General features: G+C 37.3%; 1 protein-coding gene across 1 annotated transcript in view; it reads right to left on the reverse strand.

Annotated features, from left to right (window-relative positions):
* Window positions 1-7,694, reverse strand: part of slc1a7b (solute carrier family 1 member 7b) — a 31,453-nt gene extending 23,759 nt beyond the window's left edge. The window contains exons 1-2 of the mRNA XM_024279215.2: window positions 6,774-7,694; window positions 3-82 (exon numbers count right to left, since the gene is read on the reverse strand). Of these exons, the coding sequence (XP_024134983.1) occupies window positions 3-82; window positions 6,774-6,914 (221 nt within the window). The 5' untranslated portion in view covers window positions 6,915-7,694. The remainder of the gene's footprint in view (window positions 1-2; window positions 83-6,773) is intronic.
* Window positions 7,695-13,198: the final 5,504 nt, after the last annotated feature.

Below are 13,198 nucleotides of genomic sequence, written 5' to 3' on the forward strand. Positions count from 1 at the left end.
ACCTGGACACCACAAGTGGCAGAATCAGCATCTTCAACATCCTCATGAGCAGCTCTCCGGGGAACTGGAAGTACTTCACCTCCTGTAAGCAAAGAAAAGAAGCATTAACGCTGACGGAAAAGGGTTTTGTGCATGCTCTAAAAGTGAAGATGTTATTAAAGTAATAAACAAAAAGACAAGAGGACATCCTCTTTGTTCCAGAGGAAAAAGAAGCTGTGAGTACACATCGTATTCTCATTTCCTGGCTGTTCCTGTTTTGCACCCATATAAGCGTGAATTTTAAAAACTCTTGGCCACAAAATGAAGTCAGCATGAAACTAAAGCAGAAGTGCAGCACCAGAACAGGGTTAATCGGGGTTAGTCTTTCTGTTCATTTGTTAACATAAAGGAGTAAGTTAACAAATAAACTCACTTAAAATTCTTCAAGTTAGATAGAAGTAGAGTGAATCCATTTTTATGTTAACTTTGAAATGTTTCATCTTATTTTTTGAGGATTGATATTTAGGAAGAAAAACAAGAAGTAGGAGCAATAATATGATTTATATAAAAACCGAAACATGAAGAGGATTTTCAGTCACACAAAGCAGTAGTACTGAATAAATATTTACCGTTCAAGCAAACCATTGAAATTGTTCTTATTGATCAAACACACACAGTTTGTCTTTGTACTTTTCAAACATGCTGATGACCGTAATGTGTTCTTTTAAATCTATCTTCATCCTACTTGTTTTTTTTTTTGCTTTTTAGTTTATGTTGATCATTGTTTTTTCTTATAAGCGCTCCTTACTTATACGCTGAGGGACATTGCTGTGAAGTCGCTCTGGTGGTTTGGATGATTGAGGGTGTAGTGTATTGTTGCCACGATGGGGGATCCTGTAAGGATTTCTTCTGTGATCATGATTGCTGTTTTTTTAAATACATGCTCACATAAAGCAATATTAGTCCTTTTCATCTTGAGTTATATTATCATAAACATTTTTATATATAGTACATAAATATACATGCATGCATACATATACTACATACGGTGTGGCATTCAAGTACTTCACGTATACGTAAACTCTGAGTCTGTTCTGGGTCTTGGTGACCCATGTCCATTTAAAGTTGTCTTACTTTAAAAAATGAGTTTGTTCTATAATGTTCATCATAGATGCACTTGAATTATAAGAGACAGAATGTAAAAAAAAACATCCTTAAATTCCCAATGTATGATTTCAAAAGGGTTTGTTTGTGTAATGGTGCTATTTTGGTCCATTCTTCCTTACAGATCTTCTCAAGAGCTGAGATCTGTTGCTTGGCAACAAAGGCTTTCACCTCCATTCACAGATTCCTTCATCGAGGTCTAGAAACTGGCTAAGTCACTTGAGAACCTTAAAATGCTTTTTACATGGCCAATCTTTTGTTGCTCTGGCAACGTGTTTTGGATCATTGTCCAAAGATCCAGTCAAATTTAATCCTCAATGCTTTCCACTTTGTTTCCTGATGTGTAACTTATATTATTGATGATCGTCTATCATGTGATTTGTAATAATAATTTATCAAATATTATAATAGTTGTTTTCTAATGACAAACAGTATGCTCTCTATTTTGATACTTAAACTGTTATATGTAACGATGATTTCTGAAATAAGGTCAAGTCTCTTTACATAATTAATGTTTACTACATCATTGTTAATTGATTTTATTAATACTTGTGAATTTTTCTTTTCAAATGATCTGTATTTGTGTTGGTAAATAATAAATTACTTGTCAGAAATTAAGAACTGAATAAGTATTAAGGTTATTCATTAATTTATGTGATAAAAAAAGTATAAAAAGCTAAATAAAGTGTGATCATATAAGTTTGCTTCCTCCCATTCTCTTTCAAACAATTAAACTCCTTTTGAAAAGCATAAAAACTTAAGTTTTTTGTCATATTCTGTATGGATATAAGCTAATATGTATATTCATGACTTAGATTAATTATAATTGAATTATTTTCATGAGTTTCTGAATTTTCCAATCAATTCCTTGATAATTATCCTAAGTCTGAAATGTCACTGAAATATATGTCTGCTGTTTGTCTTCTTTTGTTTTATTTTTGTTTTGATTACTTGCAATAAACTATTTCCAAATCAAAATCCATACACTCTCAGTGATGAAGGAGGTTTTTGCTCAAAATCTCACCATCCATGACCTCATTGATCATTTCCTTAAAACAGATCAGTCATTCTCATATTTGGAGAGAAGCAGCCCCAAACCATGATGTTTTCACCCCCATGCTACTCAGCATTCTTTCGCTCCAAACATGGCAAGTGGTGTTTTTACCAAGAGTTCCATTGTTCCATCAATCCTCCTCAGTGTCATCCAGATGTTCTCTGTCACATTTCAAACAAGTTTGGACAAGCAGGAGGATGTATGGATCACTGCAGGATTGTAGCCTTCGTTACTATGGTCCCTGCTCTCTTCGGGACATTTACCAACTCCCCTGTATACCGTGGTTCTGGGATGTTTCCTCACTGTTTTCAAGATCATTTGTTCTCCACCTAATGAGATCTTGGATTATACCCCCAGTGGAAGGAGATCATCAGTGATCTTCTTCCATTTTTTTATGATTGCTCCAACAGTTGATCTCTTCTCACCAATCTTCTCGCTTATTGTAGATTCATCCCAGTCTTGTTCAGATCTACAATCCTGTCAATGGTGTCCTTTGACAGCTCATTGGTCTTGATCATGGCGGAGAGGTTGCAGTCAGACTGTTTCAGGTGTCTTTTATACAGGTAACCAGTTCAAACATATGCCAACAATACAAGTGGAAGATAGAGGAGGTTCTTAAAGAAGAAGTCACTGGTCTGTGGAGACAGAACTCTTGCTTGTTCGTAGGACAATTGCACAATTACATTATTTTAAAATCCTTCAATGTGATTTTCTGGATTCTGTTTTTTATATTCTGTCTGTCATAGTTGAAGTGTATCTATGATGAATATTACAAACCAAACTCATACATTTGTAAATCAGTTGGTGTGCCTGTGTGTTAGGTAACTGTTTGGTGTCCCTTACTTTTAAGTGGACTTTTATACACATGAAAAACACACATAATGGAACATATTTTTGTGCTGGTTTTGCATGAAGCCTACTTTAAAAAATAAAGTTTGATTGTACTTGGTTTCCTCAGAAACAAAGAACTTTGCAATTATCCCTGCACAGCTGAGCATTTGAAGTCATTATATTTTTAGCTCCAGTCCATTAATGCTGTCATGAAGTGATGAAGCCACTTGGATGAGTGGTGAAACGTTTCCACGTTTGCCATGATCAAACTCCTGGATGAATGATTACTTTTATCGACATGTTGTTATGAAAGCCAACATGGTGTGTTCACACATCTAAAAGTATTAATATGTAGACATTTCTGCGTATACAATGTAAAAGTGTTGTGTTTATTACTGTACACTAGCAGTAAATCGGAGATCATGCATGATAGGACAGTGCAGCTATAATCCACAGCTGTGCCGACAGCACGTGAGCTACATGACTGATCTATGACTGAAGCACAAACTCAGTTTCTGTCAAGAAAATAAAAGAAAATACCAATTTAATTGGCTGTATTAATCATAATACAATTTATATGAAAACACACGATGGCTAAATGCGATCATTACAAGAATTTCTTTGACCACAAAGCCATGCCTTAAGATATGAGTCAGTGCATTAAGAGACAATTTTCGTTTGTTTTCTCTGGTAACGTCAGCTCTAACCTTTATCATTTTGCTTTTGTGCTCACCAGATTAAAGCAAATCTTAAGTGACGTAGCAGAGGCTATGCATCCGTGTGCACCCGCACACACATGCCGGCACACGCACAAGATTAGTGGCGCTTTGCCTTGCAGCCCTCAAACCTTGACAAGCAGTCTGAAGGCACAAAGGTCCGTGCATGTGCCCGTGTCAGGTCTCACTGCAGGCACTTTTATCTGACATGCAATTAGAAAAAGCTTTTGATTGATTGGATTTTAATCTTCTATTGTGAGAGTGGAGGAGACGTGGGCTATTTTTAGGTCTATTTTTTAACGTGATGGGGCTTTGGTCACGTGGTGATGGAAGGAGAGGTTGCACGCTTATCATGATGCCACTCTGCACTCAGTCAGGTTCCACACACATGCACACACATACACAACTTCCTACTGTAAGACCAAATGTCATACTTGTGACAAATGAAAGGAGAATTCTGACTTGTTGAAACTTACTGAAGCAGAAAGATCTAAAACAATTACACGTGATTAAGTGTAAAAAAAAAGACAAAGACCAAAAAAAGTGTTTTTTTGTTTGTTTTTTTATGAGAGATATTTTTTTAAATGTTAGATAAAATCACAATGAAAAGCAGCACGATAAACACTGGGGTGTCACAATTAATCAATTTATATTCCTATGATTTAACCAAATGGATCCGTCTGAGACAAGTTTCTAATTTTATCGACCTAAAGCGTTATAAAATCCTTTCAAAATAAAATACATTGATTATATCAATATTGAAAAATACTTTTTGGATTGAGACATGGTTTATTTAATTTAATGTAAAAACGACCAAGTTCCATCACAGTGGACAACACACATAAGACGCAGCTGAAATATGATTACGCCGGGTTCACACCGCATGCGGAAGTGCAGCAAAGGATATTTTTGAGCTGCTTCTGAGTTAGCTGATACCATTTCTCCATGCAGGCTCGCTGTAAGTGTGCACGCGCCTGTGTGTGAGCGTAGTGGATGGGCTAGCGTGCTCTTCAACTCTTCTCCCTTCCTGGAAAGTTCCTGCAGCTCCTTTGGAGCTAAAGTTTCATACAAGCCTCCTGAGTTGTGGGAGTTTTAGTGACAAACCAGAGGAGTCACGTGACAAAAAAAAAAATATCTCCAAATACATGAAACTGCGAAAAAAAAAAAAACGCTGATTAGTGGGAGAACACTATAAACACAAACAACACTCAACATACAAACGTACACACAGAGACACTGCTGAGACACAAACTTACAGATCAAGTAGGGGGGGTTGGATGTCTATAAACACAATCTACAGAGAGCTCGGCCCAATCCGAATTCTTCTCTTCTCCCTAACCCTTGTCCCTTCCCCTTCATTTGGCCCTCCAAACTGATCATTTTGAAAAAAAATTGTGTCTCATATTTCGGACGTCACTTTCGATGATGTCACCAATAATCGCTGATCGCTAGCACTAGCGTGGAGCTTCCAGTGCTTGAATATATGTTACAACAGCAGTTTTATAAAGCGCTTCTCAGTGCAACGCGGTTTATCCATGCAGGGGAGGACTTTGTACCCCTCCGTTTGGAGGGTCGGAGTTACAAAATACATTTCCTGGACACACTTACAATTAAACTCTCCCTTCAAATGGAGGGGAAGGGAGAAGGGGAAGGGAGCAGGGAAGAATTCGGATTGGGCCTTAGAGAGCAGTTAGTGACGAGTCAAAATGGACGATATCAAATAATTGTAGAAGCTGTAAATAACCACCGCCCAGTCGACCGTCGCGAAAAAATATGGTGTGAACTGGAGGTGAAGCGGATTTCACGCACACTCTGTTTCACAGCGCTGCCACGCGAAGTGTGAACCCGCCATTACAGTCTAATGTGTGGAAACTCTTTGAATTTTACAAAGACATGACCATACTGTGTTATATAATGTTATATAATGTTCTAATAACGTCCCATTTGGGCTGAACTTTATTAAGCTAAAATATGAATGGATTTGACATTAATATTCGTTAACTTGTTTATTTGTACACATATTTATTTACACTTGATTGTCTTGTAAGAAACACAAGGAATCTGGAAAACTTCACCTGTACCAGGTATTTATCTCTGAGTCACACTGGTTGAAGTTTTGGATAAAAATTTCCAAGGTCAGTGATTGTTCAAAGAGAACATATGAACTATGAATCGTATCATCAACCACAAATAATGGTATTGATAAAATTCATCGTTACACCCCTAATAAACACTTCTAAATGCATATTTCCTGGATATTTGTATCCAGCTGGGATTTCAACAGCAGACTGATTTTTTTTTTTTCATTTAGAGTTTTAAAACTATATTGTTGTAGGTCTTTAACCCTTTTTCGTTTCTAAAGCCCCATATTTTAAAGTCCCAGCTCAAGCAATAGCGGCTTACATGACCAGTTTCATGAACACACATCTTTACAGATTATGAAATGCTTCCATGTTCAGAATTAACTGTAGAAATGTCCACAGCTAAACCTGACAGCCCATGACCTACATCCCTGTTTTTGTCTGTCTGTAGGACAATCACTGGCACTCTATAGAAACCAGGGGTTTGTTCAATCTGTCAGTCTGCTATTATCATCATGAAACTCTGTAATTTTAACATAACCATATAAATTATTTCAATTCTGTTGCAGTAACTCTTTTTTTAAACAAACAAAATCAAAAATAAAATTTAAAATCAGGTTTTATCTGCTGCCAATTGAGAGTTTGGAGTTAAGTTTTACCGTCTTGTGACAGTATCCAGACTCATACTTGTGACCTTCTAATTTAGAACTTAGTACAATGTCCACTACACCACAGCTCTGAAGGGAAGGTCACATGTTTTGAAATAAAAAAAAAAACAGATTACCTCCTTTAGTGAAAAAAAATAGGACGAAGGACTAAAGTGAGATTAAGTTAAATTTAAATTAAAGAGTAAATGCTACTGCAGTGCAGGGGGTGAGATGGGGGTCGGGGGCAGGGTGAGTCTCTTCCACCTGACGTCACAGCGTTTGGGGGAGGGGACAGACTGACCTGCTCCGACAGCCGCCGCGTTCGCAGGAAGAAGCCAAGAAGACACCCTACCACCACGGCCAGCACGGAGAGGATGAGAAGACCGTTCTGCCTGCAGACGTTCTTCACCCTCACCCACACGGCGTCCAGAGCCACCGCCATGTCACGTCAGCCGCCCCCAGCCCTCAGAAACCCATGAATGTGGATGATCCAGGTGTGGGTTGAAAACGCAGAATCAACAGATGGAGAGAAAAAAAAATCCAAAACCCAACTGTAAAGAACACCCCGTCCTCTATGTCGCCTACAGCACCTTTGGGCTCAGCATCCTCCTCGTCCTCGCTGTCGGCGCCGAGATAAGAGGATCCTGTCCCAGCACCCCTCCCACCCTGCTCCACCCATCCCAGCAGGAGGAGGGAACAGCTGGCATACCATGTCCCAGTGGGTTAACATGACCAATCCTTTTAGAGGGCGGCTGTATAAAACAGGTCTGACGCTGGATTAAGAACCCATGAGCAATCTGTCAGAGGTTGGCAGAGAACCCCCAATCGTCGGACGTCCGCATGAGCGTTCCAAATAAACAAGCTGCCTGTGCGAGCTGCTGGTGCTCGTTGTGTTTTCCTGACGCTGACCGGCTGCTGCACCCAAACAGCCCCCACCCAATAATGCGATCATTAACAAACGATAAGCTGCACCATGCAGAAACATCAGCGAATTATTGTTGATCAGTTAACCTATAGTGAATTCGCTTGACCCATAAACTGGGTTCAAATCCTGATAGTCATTCAACCAGTGCACTTGACTTTCAAATCCACATTCACGACCTCTGAGTGACGGGAACTAAGATTATATCTGCAGTAAGTCGGCTGCACACCTAAACCCTGCCATAGAAATGTTACTAAAAAGATTAAAACTGCAGAACGTGAAAAAAATATGTGTCAATGCTGAGAGTCGAAGCAACGCACAGCCTGGATTTATTTTCAACATGAGTGCCAAATGAGCTGAAGAAAGATGAGCGCAGCCAAGTTTAAATTAGCTGAAAGGTGTCCAAGGCCGAGTTAGAAAAAAGATGCAAAAGAAAAACAAAGTCAAAGTCACTCTATAATGCTAAAGTCGAAATGAGCTGAAGAAAATAGCACCAACTCTGATACTTTTCAATTAAAACGTATATTTTAAGAAATGACCTCATGGTTTTTTTTATAAAAGTGAGACCTTTAGTATAAAACTACAGCAAATGTTATGAAAGTAAGTAAGTAAAAGTAATGCTTAAAATAATATACTGAATATTTTTAAAATGTAATAATCTTCCCTGTTGAGAGAGTTTGCTCTTAAAACTTTAAAAATCCCATCCAAAAAATTGTGTTTTTAACATGTTCTTGTAGGCTTTTGATGGAGGACATGTATGACAGAATTTAGGATTAAAATTGAATTTTTGAGTATTTCTTTATTCAAATCGTGAATCAGGAGCAGTTGAAAAGAAGGCCATTTGAAAATGTAATTGTTAGGTTAGGTTGTTTGGTACATGACAGCTCAATCATTTCTGGTTGGGGCAGTAGACTGTTGTTTACATGGAAATATGGAGTATTTGGAGTTTACATGATCTCTTTTGGAGCTACCAACAGTCACTATAAATGGTGTTCATCTTTCTAGTAAACACTCCAAAATAAAATCCGAAAATGATTTACATTTTATGTCATCCCACAAAGCATACTTAAAAGCTAATTTCATAAGACTAATATTATCCACACGTATTTACATGCGACGTTCACATATTTTAAATGCATTCAAAGCAAAATGTTGTTACTGGTTGCATGCATTTAATGTGAAAGTCCCGTTAGCTTTCACGCACCTAGAGCACAGTGAGCTGCAGACGTGGCCGCGCTCGGGAACCATTTGGTTCATTAACCGTAACCCTAACCTTAACCCTTCCTCTGTGCAGCCAAGAAAAAAGTTCAACGCTGGCTGCACGTATTTTGAAAAAAATTACATGCTAATAGTCAATTTAATTTGGGCTAATGCTAACTAGCATGAAACAAACAAATATATAATGATCGCCGTCTTTTTCTTTATGACCTATTAGTTGTGTTTCATTTACTCCACCGCAGAATGTTACTGAATTTTTGTCAATGTAATTTCCAGTGTCAGGTAGAGACAGTCTGACGGGCGAGGTGACCGTTAGCACGCTGCTAGCGCTCTGTGAAGAAGGCAGAAGCACCTCATCTGCTGAGAGTAGGACGAGTGGTCCAAAAGTTTCAAAGTTTGTTAAATGGTCAAAGTTCTGTTAAAAAGGTTTTAAATGTTCTAAAATAGCTACGTTTCATCTCCAGGAGTACTATGATGGTACAGTACAAGGTGGCATTTTGTGAGTATGTGTTTGGTGTTTCAGGAAGGCAAACTTTGCCTTTTTGGATGCGATTGTGTATACACACATTGATAAACTGACACATAATGTAAAAAATAATGAAAATTTGACAGTTTCACGCCTGGATTAGTTACTCTAAGTGCCCATAGGTGTGTTTGTGGGAGTGCGACACACTGGTGACCCCTCCAAGGTGTACCCTTCCTTTGCCCAAGAGTAGCCAGGATAAGCTCCAGCAACCCTATTGGGAGATAGCAGGCTTTTATTTACTTATTTAACCTTCATTTTACCATGAAATCCCCATGAGATGAGATCTCTTTTTCAAGGGAGCTCTGAACCAGGATACGAAAATATATGGATGGGTCTCAAATTGCCAACCACTCGGACAAAAAAATAGTACAACAGAAGTCACAGAACTGTGTCAGTATTTGCTAAATATTGGCTCTAACATTAATTTTAATAATGACTTTTTTAATGTCAGAGAATCCAGTGCTCCAATAACAGTCTGACACGAGGAGACTCTTAACCATCTGGATCTTTTTTCATCTCTTGTTGAATATTTTGTTGTTGCAGCCGCATGTCATCTCAGCCTGCAGTAAAAGTGCTGCAGGCCAAAGCTGGAATGACTTTTGGGATAACAAAACATCCCAGAAGGGATCACAGGCTGTCCTGCCTGCTGCCCAGAACAGATGGAAGATCAGCTTTTGGTCCAAATTCATCAGATGTGATTTCATGATCATTCTAATCCATCCCTCCTCTTCCTCCTCCTCCTCCTCCTCCTCCTCACCCACGTCTTACTGAGTCAACAGTCTGAGTGTCACTTCATTGATAATAAACTTGTTTTCCTCTGGCTGTTGGAGGTGGAGCATCATCCTCTGCTCTGTTCATGCATGTTAAAGGTCTAAACATGCAGACAGAAGGGATGATGTGTTTCATATCTGCTACATGCCACGGTGCACTCACTTCTGTCTTGTGCAGGGTTCATGCATTAATCATAACTGCAGAATAACTCACAATCCCTGAATGGGTTTCTCAGTTTCCTTCAAACTGCTAATAGCATAACAAAGTAAAAATTATTCAAAATCTAAACCCAACAATAGTGAAAATACTGTTTACACCTGGTACACTGCAAACAATTTGATACTTGAAAAATGTCAGACTTTATTAGACATTTAGGATATTCTGGCAGGTTTTGGTTCATTTAATACTGACAGTAAAACAAACAAAAAAAAGCTTGATTTCAGACTGAAAAAGTAAAAATTGCATTGTAAATTTCTACATTTTAAGGATATTATTTTAAAGTTAAAAAATAAGGAAAAATTAGACTTATTGTCATTATTTTGGAAAGACACATTTAGATTTGTGTTTTAAGGATAAGTGTTAATTTAGCATTTTAAAGAGATTTCGAATTGACACTAAGATCTAGTACGAAGATTGTATTCTCATTTTGTTCACATTTTGTTCTAAAATTAGTCTTTTCAACTTTTTACACTTGTTTTTTATCATTGTAACTAAAGTGAATTACAATTGAGTACATAAAAACTAAAAAAATACAAACCATTTGCTTAGAGCTGGCAGAAAAATACTTGTTTTTTAGCTTCATGACATTCAGTTTTAAGTAATTCTATCTAACATGTGGTTTTAAGCGTATTTTCCCTTTTTGAATGCTTGTGTGGAACTCTTAGATTTTGATATTTTACTGTAAGATTATTTTGTAAAGTAAAATAACTTCCTGCATGGAAAAATAATGTTACTACTTTCTGGTGATTTTCGTTTTCTTATCTTATTTTTAGGTAACCTCTTTTTGTTAAAAATCATCAATTCCTTCCAGAATAACAAGTCGGACAGACCTTGGTTAAAACATAATTATAAGAAATTTTAACTTTTAGTCATTTACTTCCACAATATTTGTTATTTTTCAAATAGTCAAATAGAAAATTGGATCAAATTTGTGTTTGAGTTCCAGTTTCACTTCAAAAACAGTCATCTACATGTTTCCTAAATGTACTTACAACACAAATGTCTCTATTTGAAGCGTCCATCTCATAATTCCAAAAATGTTTTTCTCTCAGTAAAAGGTTTTTTGAAATTACATGCTTTTGACATTTTCTACATCCTACTTTGTGCCCATTAATTATGATCCATTATCAAACCAAAAGGCTTTAATTATGCCCTTCATCTTTATTTAATTTAACTTTCAAACTGACAGTAGCCCTAATTCCACCTAACATTATGGGTTTTTCTGTACTAACTGGTTAATCAGAGTGTTTTTAAAGGCATTAATCAACTAATGACAGTGGAAAGCAACAATTAAAAACAATTGTTTGGTGCATTTGATAAAAAAGCCACAATCTAAACCACCAGACCATTTAGGTTGGTGGATAATCACACAACAAAGGATGAAGTTCAAACCTCAGTTGAATATTTTAGATTTTTTTTTTAGCAGGAACATGAAATGTTGCACACCGCGGCGGCAGAAAATGTTGATTTAGAAGGTGTTTACAGCACAGCTTGACATTCTAATCAATATTATTGTAATGACTCAAATCATTAAAAACTCAGAAAAGGGCAGAAATGTAACAATACGTCAACCTGCCATTGTCTAATAACTTGCTCAAAATGGTAAATAGCATGTACTTGATCAGTGGTCACCAACCTTTACGGAACGGTTTAAACTGGACAATATTTTCACAGACCAGTCTGAACGGTACTGTGGTTGGCAATTTTAACCTTCCAGTTTATAAAAATATATTTTAAAAATACAATGCTACTACAATAAATTTTGTTTAAAAAGTCTTTATATTTGTAGATTTTTTTTTATAGATGAGATTCTATGAAAGATTTAATCAAACAATTGTTGAATTTAATGAATTTAATTTAATTGCTGATTTGTAGAAGCCGTTTGTGATTTGAAAAATACACATAAAGGAAGCATTACATGTTTTTTTCCGTCTCATAGAATGCTATTTTAACACTCAATCCAGGCTCAGATTATCTTTCAAGATAGCAAAAAGCAAAAAGCTAACTTCAGCTACGTCAGTCTTTTAAGATGTGATGGATCAATAAAGCAAAATATAATGACGCAACCGTCGTAAAACTGGTATTTTTTTTTAACATAATATAAACTTAAATCCACCGTGTCTCCATCTTTATTATCTGTGTGTGTGGATAAGGTTGAGAGTCTGTCGCAGCGTATCAGACAGAACCACTTCTGCTACATGAGAACATGAGGACTAAAAAATTCATGCCGAGGAAAACTTACAGTTTAGTCTGTAAACAGCAGCTTTATCTTTCTTATTCAGTTTCCTCATTCACTTTTCTCCTCAAATAAACTTTCTAAATACTTTTTGTTTGTTTTTTTGTTGGCTTTGAGCTACTAGCTTAGCAATCCAGTTAGCCATGCAGCTAGCTGCTTTAAGTCACGTGAATCTGAAAGTCTTTCAAAATAAAACTTCCTTCAGGTTTGGAAAATAAACTAAAAGGAAATAATCTGAGTTAGCACATTTATTTGTTTTGTTCTGTGCATGGTTCAGTACCAAGTGACCCACGGACCGATACCGCCGGGCCGAGGTTTGGAGACCACTGCACTTGAAGATGGTTCCGCTGCTGAACACTTGCACCAACTTACAACCACTATGGAGAAATGGGGGTTCAGAGTCTTTCTCAGGGACGTTTTCCAGTGTCTGCCCTGTGGAAAGCTTGTCGAGCTTCCTATCACTTGAAGAGCCATATTTTATTTTTTTTCCCGATCAGATTAGCAAGTTTTAATTAACTATCAGGGACTGTAGACTATTGAGCTCCTGGATGTCTGTTAAGCTGCTTAAACCAACACCAAACAGGTTTCCACAGGGACTGAGGGAGATTCCCTCAGAAATGTAAAAAGATAAAACAGAAATAATATTAATGAGAGGCTCTTTCTTTTCTTGTTGCTTCTTAAATCTTCAAGCGTTTAGTTTTGCACCCTCTCAGCTGGTTCTGTCAAGGAGAAGGTTGATAGCAGTCCATCTCTTTCTGTAGACCTTCCACATAATTGTTCAACTACAGAGCTCCCTTTTGTTTCAGCCCCTCAGCCGGACCAAAAAGCACCGAC

This window comes from Oryzias melastigma, linkage group LG4, assembly GCF_002922805.2.
Source record: "Oryzias melastigma strain HK-1 linkage group LG4, ASM292280v2, whole genome shotgun sequence".
NCBI classification, from domain to species: Eukaryota; Metazoa; Chordata; class Actinopteri; order Beloniformes; family Adrianichthyidae; genus Oryzias; species Oryzias melastigma.